The sequence below is a fragment of the Bacillus rossius genome, chromosome 5 (assembly GCF_032445375.1).
Source record: "Bacillus rossius redtenbacheri isolate Brsri chromosome 5, Brsri_v3, whole genome shotgun sequence".
Classification (NCBI taxonomy): Eukaryota; Metazoa; Arthropoda; class Insecta; order Phasmatodea; family Bacillidae; genus Bacillus; species Bacillus rossius.
The window spans coordinates 71,153,307-71,174,430 of record NC_086333.1 but is presented as its reverse complement, the minus strand read 5'-3'; the positions used below and the strand labels follow the sequence as shown (position 1 = coordinate 71,174,430).

The window sequence follows — 21,124 nt, the reverse complement described above, 5'->3', positions numbered from 1 at the left end:
AAAACACCAACTATAGGCTGAGCATAACTCCAGAAGAACGACTACTGATCACATTAAGGTAAGATTATTTTTATTAACTGCACATTATTCAATTTGTTAACTATAATTCGTTCATGTAGTATCCCCTAAAAAACAAATAATTACTTAAAATGTATAAAATAACCTGTGACAACCTCGGGTAGTAAAATGCCAGGTTTCAAACGTTACAAATGCTATTTTTATTGAGAAAACAATACAAAATATTTGTGGTCAATCATGGAAATTGATGATATTGTTCACCGTGAGTTGTACCATCATTATAGTTTACGCCATGCAACTGGTTAATCAGAGGAAAGAACTGATGGTTCAACGTTGAGCTTGAGGACGAAGCCACTGAAGCAGGGGACGGAGTGTAGCGACTCTGCTCACTATCTTGATCCTCCAACAGGCTATGCAATTTTGCCATGACCGATGATTTGAAGAGGCGTTGTCTTTTTGGAGAAAGCGTTTCGGCTTCGGACACTAAACTTTTAAAAAATGTTAACATTGCACTATCAGAATTTTCCTCTCCAGCTTTACGTTTTTCTGTGACAGTTTTTAGGTATTCCACCATTGGTGCAGCCACTATATCTGCTGTAGTTCTTCTTTGTTTTTTTGAGGGGTTAAAGTTGTTTTGCTTTTCAATAAGTGGTTGAGGATCGTCTTCAACCTCTCCCTGTTCTTGTGATTCGTTTAATATGTCTTGGGTCACATCGGTGTTATTTTGCAAAAAGTCATCTAAACTACCTGTCATTTTCCGCGTAGTACCAATCCAAGGTTGGAGGAAGCTCATAGCATCAAATAAGTGCCACTTTTTCTTTTGTTGCTTGGAACCACTGGGTGTCTTTTTCAACTCCTTTACGTATCTAACGTATGAGCCACGTAGATTGGTCCACTTTTTCTTGCATGTGTTACCTAAAAAGAAACCAGAAGTTACGAAAGAGCACTAAATAAAATAAAAGTGGTAAACTTATTTTCCATACTGAAACAAATCAATTCCACATCTTAACAATATTATTTGTAATATTTAATTGTGGGAAAAATTGTAAGCAACTCTATTATCTTGTCCTTTTTTACAGATTTCTTGCAACCGGTGATCGGTTCCAGTATATGCATTTCAACCATCGAGTTGGCGCTACTACTGCAGGAAAGATTGTAGCAGAAACATGTACTGCCATTTGGTCCGTAATGTCTCCAATGTTCCTAATGACTGATCCATCACCAGAGAAGTGGAAGGAAATATCAGTGAGGTTTGAAGAGCTATGGAATTTTCCAAATTGTTGCGGTGCTATTGATGGCAAGCACGTACGCATTGAAGCCCCATGGAATAGTGGCTCATTATTCTTTAATTACAAATCATACCACTCTATTATTCTACAAGCTATTGTTGACGCGGAAGGTAAATTTGTAGCAGTCGATGTTGGAGAAGCTGGAAAACACAGTGATGGAGGTGTATTTAATTCTTCAACATTTGGTCGTTTGTTTAACGATAAAAAACTGAACTTACCAAAGCCCAAAACTTTATTTAAGACAAAGACAACTGATTTTCCCTATGTCTTTGTTGCGGATGAAGCCTATGCCCTCAGCAGACACATGATGACCCCCTTCAACAAGAATTCTTTGACACGAGAACGAAGGATATACAACTATAGACAATCTAGAGCACGTAGAATTGTTGAATGTGCTTTCGGTATGATGGCGAAGAAATTTCGTGTTTTCGAATTGGCTATGTTAACTCATCCAGATAAGACAAAAATCATTGTGTTAGCGTGTTGCGTTCTCCACAATGTAATTAGATTAAAAGAGGGTACTATGAGTCAGGTGTATGACGAAATGATGAACATTGAAGTTGAGTGTGACAATAAACAAGAGACTTCGAGGGCAAGAGCAGCTAAAGCTGCTTACAACATCAGAGAGAACTTTAAAGAATACTTCAACACTGAAGGTTCAGTACCATGGCAAGACCAAATGGCTTTTGTATAAACAACATGATTTGTTATTGACTGTATTATGTATAGAAGATGTGTTAAATAAAGTATGACTATTTCTGAATGAATTAATGTTGCTGTTATTTTATTCTTAATGTCTTACAATATGCAGTAAGTTTCATCAATATCGGTCAATAAACATACTTAAATTTTGAATTTCGGTAGCCACAATCGATTTTCGGCCGTTATTTTGGATTTTGGCAGATTGAATTTTGAAATTTCAAAAGAAATTACATCATATTCGTTTTAGCGACCAAAAATACAGCGTGAAACATAGTTTCATCAAAATCGGTCAACAAACAACAAATATTGTTTTTTTTTGCCGCCATATTGGTTTTTTGAAAACTAGGGTCACTAAAAAAGATATTGTTTTGTGTCGTAAATAAGTGTTAGGGTTTACAAGTGTGAGCGCTCAGTTTGGTAAAATTTTGCCGCTTTATTTATTGAGGAACCTAAAACTCACAGTAGTATCAAAATTAACATGTAATCTTAAGGATGCAAGGGTATTTTCAGCCCCACATAACAGCCCGCACTATAAAAATGTTCAATTTTGTGATTTTTTTTTCCAGTCCAAATATAGAGGAGAACCCACATTTCAAATTTCAAGTTTCTACGATATCGGGAAGTGGGTTATTTTTAATTGTTTCAGTGATTTTAAGGTGATGTTTTCTTGTAGTGACGTCATAAAACTGGCCGCTATCTTAAAACGGACGAGAGAAAGTAAAAGTCTTATATCTACATCGATCCGCTTAGGTATAAGGAACATACATGCAACAAAATATAAAAATCGGTCAACGCGTTTAGCCGTTATCGTAGGACAAAGAGACAGACAGACAGACAGACAGACAGACAGAAGTTTCTTGTAGCCATTTTTGGCCTATGCAACAATAACAAGTGCTAATATTAGGCCTAGCTTAAAACTTACAGGGAAAATTTTTAGCTTATTTCGTTGTTGAACTATCTTATTATTAAAATACTCGCACAACAGATAGTACTAAAGACAGGCGTATAACAACATTTACCTGGTACACTCAGCTCTTTGCCAATGTCGTTCCAAATTTTTGAGATGACGTCCACATTATGGTGTTCCTTTAACGATGTATTGTAAATTGGTGGGTTGTTTTGTACATAAAACAACAACCTGTCAACATCAACACTAGTAACTGCATCAACATCATCCTCCTGGCTTGCCATTTTCGTTTGACAGACAAACAACTGCTACACGCCACTACCACTGCCTCTCAACTACGATTCTCGCGCATGCGCAGAACGCTTTGCATCAAGCCTCTTGCCCGAAAGACGAAACTTGACAAGGCAGTACAAGGCGCCTTGCGGCGCCGCCTCGCCGCGCCATGCCGTGCACGATGCAGTGTGCGGCACCTCCATTGATAGCAATACAAACCACATCGCATGCGGTGCCTTACGGCAAAACGCCGCGCCGTGCCGTGCCGCGCCGTATCCGGTGTGCGGCCGGCCTTACAGTACAGCTCCCGCCATGATAAACGTGAACACACAGCGCCCAACAAAGTGTAACAGACTTGTTTTTCAGCCGATTTTACTCAAATTTTCGACTTGCGCTGCTTAAATTTTTCACGGTTTCTCAAAAAACGGTCGTATAAACGGAATGGACGCATCAGAGGGGGTCGCATCGGCGGGATTCTACTGTAGTTGCACTGTAATTTTTTTATACGATTAGAAAAATGTTTGAGTTTTGTTAGTAATTTGTTAGAAGATTATAAATTATTATTGGATTTTTGAAAAATTAACAGGAGTTCCGTAACCCAAACAGTGGGCCCTGTTCTGTTTTTTGAACAATTTTTTGAAAACCTGATTGCAATTTAAAAACATTTTTATATCACTGTCTTGCCACATCTGTACTAATGTGTTTCATTGCTGTTTATCATGCTTTCACATAAATTAAATTTACTTGTTAGGGAACTTAAAAGTTATTATTAAATTTATTATATTTTTCCAATAAAAATATAATTTTGGTTTTAAAATTCAGAGCATTAAGTGACTGGACATTTTACTTTTCTCATGTATGTATGTATTTTTGACTAACGTACACAAAGTGTCAATGCAGCTGTCTCATCTACACAAGGAGTGGTCAGCTGATAGAAGCAGCAGTTTTGGCGGGTGTACACGGGCGGCGAGTGGCACTTTAGTTCACGTGACATTGCATATCCGTGACTAGAGTGACACTCGTCGACTGTGGCCCGAGAGTCCTCGCTTCGTGATCGCCGTATGTGCGACAGCGCTGCCAGGTTGTGGCAGTGTTTCTGCAGGCTGGGAAATGTAACATTTCTGAGACATACTTGGCTCTATGTTTGCATGTTGCTTGCTATTTTTTACACTGTGAGTGCTGGGTTTTAAGTAGAATTCCCTTGAAAAAAACTGGTATTTTGAGCATTTTCTATAATTTTTTAAAAAATAAATTTGACATTGATCTTTTATCTTAATTTTATTAAACGTTTTTAACTTGCTCCGTAAGATTACAGTATATTATATAATTATGAAATATATAATTTTTTCTTGATGGGTAAAGTGAAAAACATGGTGTGATACACAAAGCAAGTTTGCACACACTACACTACCAGGTTGTGTCCTTGCGAACTGCTTTTCCAGTTCTTTATTGACCTCTTTCCAAGCATACACTGCGTCTTTTTTTTTTTTTTTGTCTTTTTGGGATTTTCTTTAGAAAACGTTTTGCACTGAGTCTAGCCGAACTGGCTCCAGAACAACTACTCTCATCTAATGGTCCTATTAGCTACTGTGTCATATTTGTTTGATAGTTTGCCATCTTTATGGATAATAATTTATAAAAATAAAACAGAAATCTGCTGTTTTAAAACAAAATTGGCTGAAAAATAAAACCATATAATTTTGTCTTTGTAAAATCTCTTAGATTGTAATATGTGCTGGAAGGAAAGCTAATATTAAAACTGAGAGAAACAGCAGAAGAACTGTTGAAGCCAAGTTGTTAGGTATCTGTTTGCTCTGAGAGCGTGGCTGTAGCGGATAGCGGAGGGGCGAGTGGTTGACGCCCGGCGGGACCGTGTGGCTGCAGGAGCTGGCTCGCAGGCTCCAGGAGCAGGAGGGGGGAGTCCAGCGACTGTCCATGCTGGACCAGGACCGCCTCATGGCCATCGAGGCCCAGGACAAGGAGCTGGCCCGTCTGCTGCAGGAGAAGGTCTCCGCCCGTCTCTAGTTGCAGCTCAACCAAGCTTTCACTTCAGTTCAAATGGGAGACTGTCCACTTTAATCATTGTGTCTTCATTATCCCTGGATAAAGGTTTCAAGTTTCAAACACAAAAATCGGCAGATCTTGCAAATGATAGATTGTAAAATGTGAAGGTCTAAATGTCTGGAAATTGATTCACGAGTTCTTTGTAGACTTGCTGTAAACTGTCGTTATGTAACACGCCTGTGTCTGCAGGCTCGGGCAGGACTCGACTGTGCTTGTGGTAGCTTCCTGGGAGGGGGGTGAAGGTGTTCTGCTCTTGTAGACAGTTGAGGGGTGTGGGGATGCTGCTGGCGGTATGGTGCGAGGCGCTAGCGTGGGGTGTGTGCCGGCAGGAGCGGGCGAAGGCGCGGCGGGCCCGAGAGCGAGCCAGGCAGCGCGCCCTCTCCAAGCGACAGGGGCAGGGAGGGACCTCCGAGGACGAGGGCGCTGCCCTGACGTCGCCGGCCGGATCCCTCGCGGAGTGGGCAGAGCCGGTCCCCCTGCACTCCACCGCCGTGCGCCCCACGGAGCTGGACCTGTCGGGCCCTCGCAGGTCTCGCCACAGGTCCGGTGGCTCGCATTACTGTTCAGCCGTCGGAACATCTTTGCTTACCGTATTCACTCACGTAATGTCCGCACCCTTTATTTATATATCCTTAAAAGAAAAAAATTAAAAATTCGCATAATGTCCGCACCGGTCGTCTACGGCGGGCAACACAACTTTGGCCACCCCTAAAGGACGCAGTACGAATGGAAAGTTGACGGCTCTGTAAACAAAGCCGTGACCTTGAGCTGTCCTTTCTCTCCTGTCCTGAAAGGGTGGGGAAATTCGTTGAACTGAACAAAGCACGGTAACGGTAAACACAGCTGACCAACACGCACGCAAGTTCAAGGCATGAGTTTCGCGTCGAGTTTTGTAGTGTAGAGTACAGAATGGGTAAATATAAATCCTTCACTGCGCGGTTTAAATTAAGAATTGTTCGTTATGCTGAAGAGCATGGGAACAGGGCTGCTGAAAGGGAGTTTGAAGTGCAAAAAAAAAAGTGTTCGTCAGTGACGGAAAATAAAAGAACAGTTGCAGTCAACAAATGCAACACAGCGTGCTTTTCAAGGACCCAAGGCTGTGAAGTTCCCAGAACTTGAAGTTAAATTTTTAAACTATATACGTGAATTAAGAAGGCACACGTAACCACACTTACAGTAGAACCCTGTTATAACGAATCTGAAGGGAGTAGTTTATATGTTCACTATAGAGGGGAAACTTTATATCTGGGAAAACTTTCATATTGGCAATACATACTCAAAAGCAAAATCTTAATTACACATAGGCCTAAGCCAAGAAAAGAACGAATGAAAATACTCAAAGCAACAGTTTTATGAGCAAATGCAGATATTATTTTTAATGAACTACACTTTCTATTACCTAATGGTTCTTGGAAATCGGCGTATTATCCTTTTTTCGGACATTTAATTCTCTGTGACGTTATCGCAGCTTGAGAAAGAAGATTGTTCAGCTTGTTTAATATTGTACTTAATGTGGATGTTGCAATTCCCAGTTCCTTTGCTATTAACACGTGCGGGACAGTGGGGTTGGAGTCTCCCTTTTCAATAATGTCCAGTTTATCTCGCACAGATAATGCCTTACGTTTTTTACCGCGTTTTTCACCTTTTTTATGTACGTATTTCTTATTGAAGCACATTTGCAGCTTAATAACACGTAATTCTTTTTACCGTCAAAACTAAATAAACGAAAAATAACGAGTCTGATGCATCAAAGATTACTACGTATCATTTAGTATCGCAGTTGCTAAAGCTGGAACGAAATTTTCTCACTTTCTATGGAAAATTTTTGTCCACAGAGTTCTATCTAGTGGTAGTCTTACGAACCTTACCCGATCAAAATGTCCGAAACGTGAACGATAAAAATGAGACGTAAAAATATTGAATTTGCTGCTATAATGTAAATATGTATTTGTGTGGCGGTAATTTATTTATAATGTTGATAACATAATAAATGTACATGCGTTCGCCCATTCTTTAACTATGCAGGGAAAACAATTTTTTATTTTCACCAAACTGATCACCATTTTTGGCTACACGTAGCCTACCGAGGCCACTCGAATACGGCTTGTTTATAATATGAACAGTGGACAATCGAGTAGCGTATTGCGGAGAAAAACTTCAATGTGATCCAGAATAGACGTTTTGTGAAAAAACTTTTAATTATATGAAAATATTTGAGATAAATGTGCATTATGTCGGCAAAATTTGTTCGTGTTACACGGGAAAACGTATCAACATTGACAAAAGTTGTGCGCTATATCCAATAAATTAATACATAACCTCAAATCATTTTGCCGGGACTGAGACGGAAATTCACAATAAACGGGAATTCATTATAGGCGGGTTCACTATAAACGGGTTCTACTGTATTTCAGTGTAGCGCGTAATTTATTTTAATGTTCCGGCGGGTGCGAGACAGTTACCGGTAGCAATTACAGCAAAGTAAACATGGTCTTAGCCGGGTTGTTTCCAAGCGATCCTGCAGCAATATTCTTTTAAAATAGCTAGTGAAATCCAAATTGATTTTAGATACGTTTTGTGCCTTTTTAGTAATAATTATGACACAAAATTTTGTATTTTTGTATTTTTCCTCACATAATGTCCGCACCCCATTTTTTTGGCCAAAATGTGGTCAAATTACTGCGAACATTACGCGAGTGAATACGGTATTCCAGTACGTAGTTAGCACTTAGCATACCTTTGTTCTCTTGCATTTATTCTTTCTTTGTAAACACTTCACATGGAATTATTAGTCTGTAGATGGGGTGTCTGTTGTATAACTGAAGGTCATTCTGTTTACCAAAACATAGCTGCATGAAGTCTAGTAATAATACGTTTTAACAGCTTGAAAGGAACTCCTCAGGAAGAGTTGTAAACGTGCCATCATGTAGTGAATATGGTTAAGCACAGTTGGTAACAACATACAGTCAAACCTCTATCTATCGTTTTTCAGGGGACCAACAAAAAAATTCAGTAGATGCGGACATTCAATAGATGTGGACTTCACTCTTAAGAATTTTTAAAAAATAATATTTAACCTCAAAATTAGTGTCAGAAATATGTCAGTTACTTGTCATTAAAGTTAAATCAGTTGAAAAATAAATAAAAATGGAAGTATTTTACTTAATTCAATTTACACTTGCAAAAAAAAACATAAGCACAATAAATCTACATGGAAATTAGTCGTTTTCAATATCCTGAAGTCTGAAATATGTTTACTCATGTCATCAAATGTAGAGCTGTACTGAAGAAGCCGATTTTGCCAATATTTAATTGAATCGGCATTTCTGCCGACTTCCGATACGCTTGTTAATTTTCGGCCGATATTACTGAAAAACGAGAGAGACTGCCATAACCTAAAAATCCACGAGTACCCTTTTCAGTTTTCGTAGTAGTACTGCATAATTTCAGATCGCATTATTTCTTCGCAACATGTGCCAAACGTACATATAAAAATTTAACATCCTTTTTTTCAATAATGTTCTTTAATTTTAATATGTCATAAATAAATACATCACCGTCACGGTAAATAGACATCTCGGTTGTTACGGTAACTGTAGTGCAAATGTGGTAGCTTTCGTGCTTCTGTAGTAATTATGGTATCGACAAAGAATCTTTAGTTCTTTTTATGGTAATTATCTTAGGATAACAATTGGGTTTGTACTGTAGTTATGGTACATCATCCATATTTCTTCGTAAGTTGTTGTTCATTTGTCTTCTTCATATTTACGTGCTCCATTACTTGGCTGCAGATTTAAGGTGATATTTACTACTGTATACTATCATTACTGTTTTTATGACAGTTTCTTTCTAAGAAATGGTTATTTCTGCAAAATCTTTATGGTTATACGATCATCTATTATAATTTATAGTGACGGGACCACATATTTTGAACGATCAATGCGGACAAAACGATAATTCGAACATCGGTACAAGCGGACTTTTTTAACCTTAGTTGTATGGCAATTTTGCCGGGACCGTAGAAAGTATACGATAAACACGGACAATCGATACATGCGAGTTCGATAGATAGAGGTTTGACTGTATTATAATTTAAAAATTATATTCAATGCAGTAGGGTAAGTCGGTGGACGATCATTCTCATTTTTACTCCAAAAATAAAAAATGCCAAAGATTGCTCAATCCTTGTTCCAGATCTCTTACCTCCATGGTTCTAAATACTTTTATTTCCCATATGGTGGCACTGCGTGCCTATCTACATGCAAACATATGATCGTGGAATTCCTGGCAATCATTGACAGAATGTACTGTAAAATAGCGATATAACATACCTCACTATAATGTATTTTTCGCTTTCACATAATCCGTGCTGAAAATCATAGTTACAATGTAGACACCTGCGAGTACTCGAAATTCGAGTTTCGAGTCGAGTTTTTTAGTAATACTCGAACTCGAGCTCGTGGCTTTTCAACAACTCGAAATTCGAGCGAGCTTTTCTTGCACTCTACCTATAGAAAAAAAAAGACACTCATTATAAGGGAATAAAAGTCTTACAACACTATTATCCTTTACTTTATAATGTAACATGATCGACCGTATACATGAACACATCATTTTTACGTACCCGGGATTTACGAATTTCCGTGATGAATTTTTTTTACTTCTATAATTTTCCGCATAGTTTTAATGTATCACTTTCCTGCTTTATGCGGAAGTATTTCCCGCTTTATGCGGAAACATTTCCCGCATTTTACTGTAAAAAGCGTTTAAATTGTCCGGGGTCTCATCATTTACGCCATAAAATGTGTGATATAAAGTCCCGTTTAAAATTTTTATGAAAGTTCCTGCCAGTAATGGCGCACGTAAATATAAATATGAAGAAAAGACAAATGAACAACAACTTACGAAGAAATATGGATGATGTACCATAACTACAGTACAATTCCAATAGTTATCTTAAGATAATTACCATAAAAAGAACTAACGATTCTTTGTGGATACCATAACTACTGCAGAAGCATGATAGTTACCACATTTGCACTATAGTTGCCGTAATAACCGAGATGTGTATTTACCGTGATGGTAATGTATTTATTTAGGACATATTAAAAAAAAAGGATGTTAAATCTTGATATGTACGGTTGGCACATGTTGCTAAGAAATAATGCGATCTGAAAGAATGCAGTACTACTATGAAAAGTGAAAAGGGTACTAGTGGATTTTTAGGTTATGGCAGTCTCTTTCGTTTTTCAGTAATATCGGCCGAAAATTAACAAGAGTATTGGAAGTTGGCAGAAATGCCGATTCAACTAAATATTGGCAAAATCGGCTTCTTCAGTACAGCTCTACATTTGATGACATGAGTAAACATATTTCAGACTACAGGACATTGAAAAAGACTTTAATTTCCATGTAGGTTTATTGTGCGTAAGTTTTTTTTGCAAGTGTAAATTGAATTAAGTAAAATGCTTCTATTTTTATTACTTTAAATTGATTAAACTTAATGACAAGTTACAGATATTTGACACTAATTTCGAGGTTAAACAATTTGGTAAATATGTAGAGTAACGGTATATGCGAAAAAAAATGCTAAAAATCCGAAAATACTTTTATTCTATGCTCTTTCACTTCCTCTTTTCAAATCAACCGGCGGAGATAAGAAATTCCAAATACTTTAGGAGATATAGAATTTTTTAATTTTGCAATACAACACCTGTACAACCATTAGACCGACGCCATTTTTGTTATTTTGCCGTGTGTTCGTGAATGCGTAATAAATAAAATGGTCGATTAGGTCAGGTCAGTTACATTATTAATACTTTCAAACTAAGCGGACATAAAAAATAATGTGAATTAATTTCAATGGTTCTTTAGTTTTAAAGTATTTATAATGTAACTGACCTGACCTAACAAACCCGGACAATATCAAAATAAAAAATAAGACTTTAAAATTAGAAACGTTAAAAACCCACCTAAGTTGGAGGCGGGTACATTTCCTTTGCCATTAGAAGGAAATGATGTAGTCGTTCACCTACGTCGCGATACCTCCGACGGATTAATAAATAAATAAATAATCACGTATTGGTTCATTTGAATACTGGCCAATCACGGAACTGTCACGTGACAAAATTGTCCAATAAGAAACATAATAGATACTCGTAAACCAGAAACAATGGTGATCGCCGCATGAATACCCAGGTATTGTGATGAAAATTAAAAAATTCGATATTCCTAAAGTATTTGGAATTTCTTATCTCCGCCGGTTGATTTGAAAAGAGGAAGTGAAAGAGCATAGAATAAAAGTATTTTCGGAATTTTAGCATTTTTTTTCCGCATATACAGCGACTCTACATATTTACCAACAATTTTACTAAAGCATTCCAGCCACACAGGTTGCCAGCGAGAGATGCTTCTCATCTGCTGTAAACACCATCTCCAATCGTAGAGCTAATTTAACTCCTGAACGTGCAGAACAAATTATTTTTCTGCATGATAGATTGAAGAACAGAATTTAATACTCTATGACAATCTCTCTCAGAATTTTTGTGCCGAAAAGTGGAAATGTTGAAACAATGTGAATGTACTTTTCAAACAACATGATTTTTGGTGCTCAGTTAGTTGAAGCTCAGTAAGGACTCCAGAAAAATTGACAAGGATGAAATTATTCCAAAGTTATGTTACATTTACACAAACATATACGTACTTGTAAACTGTGGTTATGTTAGTTGGATGATATCAGTTACTAATGAACCAATGGAAACAGGTTAGATTCAATGGAAAACATGTTTTTTTTCCTAGCAGTGCAAATTATAAAAGCACTCTGTAAATAGTTACCCAAAATTAATAAGCCCACTTCATTTTAATACTTTATTCAAACATTATACCTACTAAGTTTAAGGTAAAAATAATTTCCCAAAAGTGTAACTGTATCACAAAAGCTCAAGCTTCGAGAACTTTCAAGTAGGCTCGCTCGAGCTTGGCTCAAAGTAAAATTCTTAGGCTCGCAGACCTCTAATGTAGGTCTATCTATTTAGTAGGCTAACAATGATAATGGTTTCTTTTTTTATTTCCATATTTTTCTCAAAAGTTCTCACATTTTATTACTCCATCACAGTAAATTTATGTGCAATAAACTGAAAAAAAAAAAACTCGAACTCGACTGGATACTCGCGAGTATTTTAGCAAACTCGCTCGAGCTCGACTCGAAGTGAAAATCTTCTGCTCGCAGAAGCCTATTACAATGCAAAATTGTTTCAGTTTAAAGAATCATATTTTCACAGTAACATTATATTTCACTAGTGGCGTGCCATCGCTACACCAAGATTTACTAAAACTGTAAAATAAGCAGCTAAATGATAAATATTATTGAACAAATTAATAGTATCCATTTACACATGGCAATGTAACTTCTAACCCTCTAAAAACATTAAAACAAACGTTTGCGCGCAGTACCATAGATTTTCATATGCATTTCAGAACTTGTACAACACAGCATTCGATACATCAAAACACTTCAAGTTTAAGAGAAAAGAATATCTATTTAATGGAAAGGTTCATTCTAATTAATGTATATTTAAAAGTCCATGCCATGAATATTGTTGTTTGAATTTATTTTCATGGTACATTTTTTGACGCCTCATTAAATAAATGCAAAAAAAAAAGAGTGATCCTGTAGAGAGAAGTAAACAAACAACATTCAGTTTGTAGTTGCAAAGTGGTGTGGCGAAGATAGTAACCCGTGGTGGTGGGTTTGCGCAGGTATCAGGACCCTGAAGCCATCGAGGTGTGTCACTCGTCGCCGGAGCCGGGGCCGTCTCACGGCCTGCCCAACATCGCGATGGTCATCGACCCCACCTACCCCCGGCGGGCCACTGTCGACACCCCGCTGGGCAGTCCCCCGGTCGCCATCCCCCCGCAAGGTGTGTTCTGTGCCTTCATGTTGGCTCATTTTACCAGAGGGTGTGCGAAAACCGTTTTTTTTTTCGACGAATCCAAGTCGAATTCTCCGAAGATCCAAGTTTTTGCCAAGGTTTATGTCAGCGTTCACTTAAAATATATTGCTTTATTAAGAAAAATCCATAGAAACAACTTAGTGGTCAGAGAAATAGATATTACACAGAATATTTGCTTACAGTTTTTCTTCTTCACTTGTTAGATTTTATCTCCCCAGGATGTCAAACATCAACTGTCCAACTTTAACATTGCTGTTAATTTAGTTTTTTTCTTTCTTTTTTTCACAAAAAAAATGCAAAATAAAATGGTGTTTTTTGGTTTTTATTACGATGATAAGGGACAAGATTATGTTGTGAATTGCAATAAAACTTAAATAAAACCGAAAATCATGTTAAAACCCTGCTTAACACCGAAATACAAGTTATGATCATGAAATTAAGTAGCATTTAACGAAAACTAAATTCAGATACAATAGGAACCTTTTTAATTTTAGACATTGAAGTAATGCCAATATTTCTGGACAAAAGTGTACTAAAGTTCATAGATTAGAAAAAAATAATAATTTAAATTGTTTTATTTGTATCTCTTTCTGTATTACTTTTAACTACAAATGCTTGCCATTTTATTTTTATTGTTTTTAATGTATTGGATTTTGACCAATTTATTACAATTTTTTATGTTTTTTTCTTTCAGGCAAATTTCATTTTTTAAACTGATTTCGGTGTTAGTGGTTTATTATTATTTTTTTATGATTTTTATTAAAAAATATAGCATATTAGTTATTAAATATGACAATGTTCCATGATACTAATTTGTCCGAAACAGTGTAATTCTTACAATATAATGGTTTGAAATAAGCATGTTAAACTATTCAGAACACATAAAATAATTCTTTTTAAGCATTTTTGTATTCGAAAAATTTACGTCGGGCTGCCGGCTCAAACAGTTGCAAAATTAAAAAGAAGTAAACATTTTCCAATTTTTTTTTTAAATGGGTTACAAACTTCATGGTTTATAAATTACTTTCATTGAATTTAATTGTTAAAAGATTGCATATTTGTAAATAAAGTTAAGTTGTGGTTGAAAATGCAGATCAATTAATTAATTTTAATTGCAAATTTGTGGTGGATTAACTTGAATTTATATGGTGCTTTAAAATGCTTTTTTTTCCTTTCAGTTTTATCACAATTTACTGTATAAACTTGTCCCTACTTATCTAATATAGCCACTATTTTGGTGGCATAAGTATTAAAAAAACAGCTTTTATAAAAATAAAACCATAAAATCTCGTGTCTATCCATAATAGACGATGGAATCATTGTAACGAAAATGTTTCAGGATTGTTCTTGCCACGGAGGTGGACATGTGTATGAACATGATGGGTGACACGGTGGCGTGCTGTGCTGTGCAGTGTACGAGGAGGAGGAGGACGATAGCCCGGTGCCGCCCTACATGCCGATCCAGGGCCAGCGCCGCATCGCCTCGCTCGAGAAGAAGGGCCGGCGCGGCAGGTCCAAGGACGCCTGCAAGCAGCAGTAGCCGCCGCCGCCGCCGCCACTGCTGTCCAGATACATTATTTTTGCTATTTGTTTGTCGTGGGTGTCCCAAGATTGTGCCACATTTCAATGATGTGAGATTATTTTTATGGCAATTTTTCCCGAGGTGTCTGCCAGGGGTCCGATACCACTTTGCGTTGCTCGGTGTGTTGACTGAGGGGTAGGTTCCACCTTCCTTTCTGCGTGACGTGCGCTCGTCAGTGCTTTTTGGTGTGTTTCTTCGTCCCACCATGGAGAAGCTTGTCTGCATTTTCTTGCTTGTCTCGAAAGAAGTGAAAAGTTATGCATTCCATTTTTTTTAAAATTGTACTTAAAGCATGCTCTTAATTTACTCGACTTTTACATATTTTATTTGTACACTTTACTTATTTATATGTTAATTTTTTTTTGATCTGTTTCATTAATGAACTTGGTTCATTGGCTTTAAATACTCGTGATTTTGCTACTACTACTATTTTTGATTTCTATGTCATGCATTTATCCCAAAAATATATTTATATTATTTGTAGGGTTTGTTTAATTTAGTGTGTACCTCTTATTTGTGTTCTCTAGTTTAGCCAAAAATATATATTTTTTTTGTACTGTAACATAACAAGTTGCACGGGCGGCTCCAGGATTTATATTTGGGTAGGTTACCAAGTTTGTACAGCAGGGGCGTATGTACAGTTTTGGAATCCTGGGCTATAGCAGCAGTCTGGCCCCCATATCAGAGAGTGGTCTGGGGGAAATTAAAAAAATTCATATGAAAAAAGTTTTGTTTTGTGCCTTTCTGTGGGTAATTTATTTCTCTCTGAAGTCCTATATGAATAATATATTAATCATTATTATAAACATATAAGTGTATGTCAACAAAATACACTTTAATACCTATAATGGCCACAAACCTAATTGACAGGATTAAACTTGTGTTCATATAAGTTGAATATTACAACACAACTCGGACATTAACAGGCAAATACAGCAGAACCTCGATGATACGTTCCCGTTTCATACATTTTCCCGTGTCATACGCAGATTAATTTTGGTCCCGCCGAAAGTTATATATTTACAATGGTTTACTTTCCCGGAACATACACTTATAAAATCTTTAATTTCCCGTTTCATACGTTTTTACGAAGCGGAAAAGTCCTAAAATTCACAAATTTTTTTGTTATATTCCTCCTGATAAACTACGTTTTAATGCTTTTATTTTGAAAAACGTTCATTGTTTACCTTTGCAAACGTAAGAAAATAACTTTATCGCACCATAGATATGGATAGTATCGGGAAGACTGTGCACTTCGCTTTAGCATCTATGGCCAGCACCAAGCGAAACTAGTGGCGCGAATGATATTGAAAATGGTGCACGCGATTTACCAAGGCACGGATCTCATATTTTGTGCATTCATTAATCTTTGAACTGAATATACTTGTTTTTTATTGTTTTCTTACGATCGGATTGTTTTATATTTTACGTTTCTCAAGTTAAAATTTTATTGAAAATTGTTCTGTTGCATAAAGTTGTTTGTTAAATGAAACAAACCAGCAAAAATTTCTGTTTTTCTTTTTACAATAGCCTAATTTTTTTATTTCTAATTTAGGTTTGGTGACTTTTCCCCTCTCCAAGAAAGGACTGCTTTACTTGATTATGGACTGTATTTTACATTTCTGGTAATGTTATTATATGTATATATAATGATGAATTCATATCTTTCATTAATATGATGCAATTATTTACACATTATGTATTTAAGTTTAATCTGACATCGGGCTGGTATGCTAGATTGAAATTTTTTTTTATTATTGCCATTCCCTTTTCATACACTTTCCCGCATCATACACCATTTTTGTGCCCTCCGTTGAAAAGTGTATGACAGGGGTTCTACTGTATATAGTTTAACTTCATTGCAAACTGCCCTGCTCAGGAGGGCAGACAATTAAATTTTTAATGAAAATAAGATTGACTTTTCTTATAGTTTTCAAATAAACCTATTATTTAATATGAATTTTGTATTTTTATTAAATGTTTTACGTCAAATTTTCAGTTGTGAAAATGTTGGGTAGGCCCGGGCCTCCCTGTTGGTGCCGCCACTGATTTTGGGTGCAGTCGTATCAATTTTATTACATTGTTATTTATTTTAGAAGTTTTGTATTTTGTAACATCAAAAAAAGTGTTATAATGAGGGATGGGATTTTTGAATCTTGGATTCGTCGAATATACCGAATCCTATGGATTCGAGGATTCGTAGGATCCGAGGTGGGATTCGAGGTGGGTTTTTAAGAGTTTTAGGTAGTAATTGAAAATTGTAGTGCTGGGCGAAGTTAGAAAATTTCGAACCGAACCGAACCCTTACGTTCGGTTCGGTTCGAAACCTCTTAAAATATATTCGAAAAACCGAAAGTTCGTTTAAAAAAAATTACGTTTTTCTAATTTTCTAACCCCCATTTGAGACCATTCACAAAACAGCTCAACAAAATTCTATTACTTGTAATATTCCGACTTTTATCGCATAGTCGTCGCCTCAACAGTTTCAAGAGCAAACAAAATAAAAATAAAAAATTATTAATAGTCGCATAACTCGCATAGCATTTTTTCATATAGGCGCGCTTTGTTTTTTGTTTGCTTTAGAGAATTTTGTATGCATTTGTCGTACTAGGTAATATAACCTATCGTACAAATGCCAAAGGTATTGTACATTATACCTTTAACTATAGTGCGTGTACGAGAAGTGTTGTAAAATCACCAAAGATTGCGTACCCCATACGTTAAACTAAAGCGCATGTACGAGAACTCTCGTATTTCGGCAAAACTAACGTGATCAAGTTAACACAAGACAAATGCGATAGGAAATGATTACGTAAATTACGTATTTTAAATTACTAGGATGTATTTATTTTCTTTTGCCTTTTTGGTTATAACAGTCAGGTAATGAAAATATTAATTTAATCTTGTGTATTAAAAGTACTGGTCCAGTAAATTTTACAGTACGGTACTAAGTTGACTAGCGTAGTCGCGGCAGCCATCATTATTTCTCGTGTTTTCTTTTTTCCGACGCAAATTTCTATAACCACACTTTTTACGTTACGTTTACAATATTATTGTTCTTGAGGTGAATTGCGATGAGCAGGCTAACGTCGTTTAAGTTTTCCAAATTGAGAAAAGATAATGACGACCTGGATGACCCAGAACCACCCCAAAAAACCGTCTAAAGTTTCTTCTGACGAGCAGCATTCTTCCAAGAAAACAGCAACTGCAGACAGCGGGTTTTGTAATGTAGATAGGTAACTTAATTCACATTCGCCTTTTTTTATGTTTTATTAAAAAGTTTTACTTATTAAAAATGTTAGGTTATGTCTACCACAAAAATATGTAGATAGGTAACTTAATTCACATTCGCCTTTTCTTTGATGTCCTATTAAAAAGTTTTACTTATTAAAAATGTTAGGTTATGTCTACCACAAAAATATGTTATGTGGCCTTATGCTGAATGTTCGTCATCTTTATATTTTTTTTAAATGAAGGTTAGTGTACACTGAAAAAGGAAGATAGTCTTTTTGAAATTTAGATGTAACTTCTTCATTAATTAAAAATTGGTATATATATAAGCTAAGCTATATAATGTTTTAATTTTACATATGGCTGGAGAACCTTTCTTTTTCACCACTCAGTTAAAGACCAAAATGCTGGTCATCGGTTCATTTTAATTCAAAACCATTATTTCTGTATGAGGTTCGGTTCGGCTCGGTTCGAAACCAGAGAACTGAGGTTCGTCCAGCTCTAGAAAATTGTATACCTAAACTATATTATAAAGGTAACGGAAATAGCACAAACTTAAGATAAAATATGCTGCATTTTGTCAATTAGCATAACTACTCTATCATTTCCAACCTTCAATAATATAACATTGCAGAAAAAAACGTTACTTTTTTTAAATGGTGTTCGTTATACAAACATATTTTATTGAAAACATAGAAAGGATTAATTTAACAGAGAATTAGACAGATGCACACTTACATGTGTGGTTTTTGAGGTTATTTGTCTCTATTTTATATCAGGTGTATACACTATGCACTTATTTTATAATTTTATAAATACACATGTGATTTTTTTTTAATACATAGGCCTATGTAATTTTTTAAAATAAATGTGTGATTTTTTTAATAACATGTGGTGAAGTTAAGTGTGGGACTGGGATTCGAGATTCGATGACAAACACTGAGGATTCGAACAAGGATTCGGATTCGACCAAAATGTGGATTCGTCCCATCCATAGTTATAATGCTTCATTATTTGACATTATCAAAGAATATACTGTGGAACCTCGTAATTACGAGTACAGGATACTAGGAGACCTTCGAAGTTGACTGTTTCGTAAAGCACTGTCAGTTTGACTACGTAAATCATGCTAAATTAAACGGGGATTATGGGCGCAAGGTTTGGTCGCACTGACCACTGTCGTCACTGACCACTGTCGTCACTGTAACTTTCCTTCTCCGTCCTCTTGGCATCAATCATTGTAGCTGTATCCTAGTTCTCAGGTGAATGTAGCGCCAGTTGACTATTTGAGTATATTTATTTTGTGTGTGTGTTCTTTTCAGTAGCTGTAGCTGTATTTATTTTGGTAGTGTGAGTTTAAAGCTGGTGTTGAAATGTATTAGGTTGGTTGGTTGAGTGCAGCTACATCTCTATCGTGTTTGTTGCAAAGGCTCTGAATGTTATAAGTACCCCTAGATTGTAAAGGTGCTTGTGTTCTATGTTCATGTTATTGAAAGCATTAATATGCTATCCCATATTTTGTAAAATGACTTGGTATTACTTTTGTAGCCAAAAAAATTGGAGCTGAGAATATATTTCCTCTGATATTTACATTGCAATTCAGTCTTTTTATTGTTTGGGATGCACCTGTTCCTTTTGTAATTAATTTTTTGAATTAAAATTTACACTTATAAATACGGCAACTTCTCACATCATACAACTTTGGTAATCGTGTTAGTTTTTTCTCGCCACATTTCTTGGTATTAAAGACAAGAATTTAACGTAAGATTTAATCACCACCCATCTTGTAGGACAATCTTATGAGCTATGGTTTTATGAACTCCAGATTTAATGAAACCACAAGTGCATGAATGTGTTCTCTGGAGACATAAGAAGACAGATTTTGACACAAATATAGATAAATCAAAAATTTTGAAGAAATTGGAATGAAATTGTATTATTTTTTTTTTACCTCACATAAATTTTGTTTGGGTTCTAATACTCTCCATTATGTTCCTATAAGAACAACATCATTCTGTATATAAATGCAGTGGGGTAGCTTCTGTGGCGTAAGTGGGCGCACACGAAACTCATCTGGCTAGGCTGACGGCATCCTGTTGTGTGGCTTACCTCCCATTCTTCGCTCCTAGACTCTGAAACCATCTTGTCTTCCCCTTAACACATTAATTACCGTGTTTTCTCGTATAATCGTTGCACATTTTATTCTAAAATCAAGTTTGAAAAGTAGTGGTGTGACGAATATGCGGAAAAAAAAATTTTTGTTAGGTAAAGTTATTCATAAAAACAACCCGTTCATGGAAAGTACGTTTATTTAAAAAAAGGTGGAGTATACAAGAGCACGCCAAATAATCTATATTACTAATAATTCCTTAAACAAAAACCTTTCTTCAACTTTAAATAGAAAAACCAAAACTCTAACGCAAACACCACTTGAATCTGACGTGAACTAACGTGTTGTAGTACAAACCACGAAAGAATGCGGGCTATCAAATGTAGTTAACTCGGCACCTGACAGAGAGTGCGCGTTGTATGCACTCTGTGAGATATCGATATTCGACTACGTGCGCACGCTCTATACGGGAAGCAACATAACCAAACATGAATGATGCGCTGGCTACTTTTTTATAAGCGGTACGCCACGGTAATGCAGACAATCAGGTAAAGGAAATAACGTTTAAAAACATCTTTATAAAAAAATTTACACGTCAAACAACTTCGTATTTTCCCGTTAAATTATTAAGTGAGTGGTAATGACCAAATAAATATTAGATTTCTACTTTAAAATAGGTACATCTTTTTATACAGAAAAGATACCTACACAAAGCGCTCGGCATCTACTAGCGGGACCAAAAACATAATGCGATGTTTACGTGAGAAGTTTTTTATCCCAATTTTGACAGCCTTAAGTATGGTTGCGACGATTACGCACGTGCGACCATTGTGCGATAAAACAGGGTGGCCAGCCAACCGGGAAATCGGGAAATACAGGAAATAGCCAGGATTTCTTAAAAAAACCAGGAATACCTGGAATCAACCAGGAATTTTTATTAGAACCGGGAATTTTTTTTATGAAGTAACGATCGCAATAACATACGGCTGTTAAATG

General features: G+C 36.2%; 1 protein-coding gene across 4 annotated transcripts in view; it reads left to right on the top strand.

Moving 5' to 3' along the window:
* LOC134531994 (coiled-coil domain-containing protein 50) overlaps positions 1-19,616 on the top strand; it is a 47,260-nt gene extending 27,644 nt beyond the window's left edge. For 2 of the 4 annotated variants that reach the window (XM_063368105.1, XM_063368104.1), the window contains exons 7-10: positions 5,074-5,196; positions 5,583-5,794; positions 13,012-13,172; positions 14,618-19,616. In XM_063368105.1, the coding sequence (XP_063224175.1) occupies positions 5,074-5,196; positions 5,583-5,794; positions 13,012-13,172; positions 14,618-14,745 (624 nt within the window). In that variant the 3' untranslated portion in view covers positions 14,746-19,616. The remainder of the gene's footprint in view (positions 1-5,073; positions 5,197-5,582; positions 5,795-13,011; positions 13,173-14,617) is intronic. The other 2 variants (XM_063368106.1, XM_063368103.1) reach the window with 1 other exon arrangement.
* Positions 19,617-21,124: the final 1,508 nt, after the last annotated feature.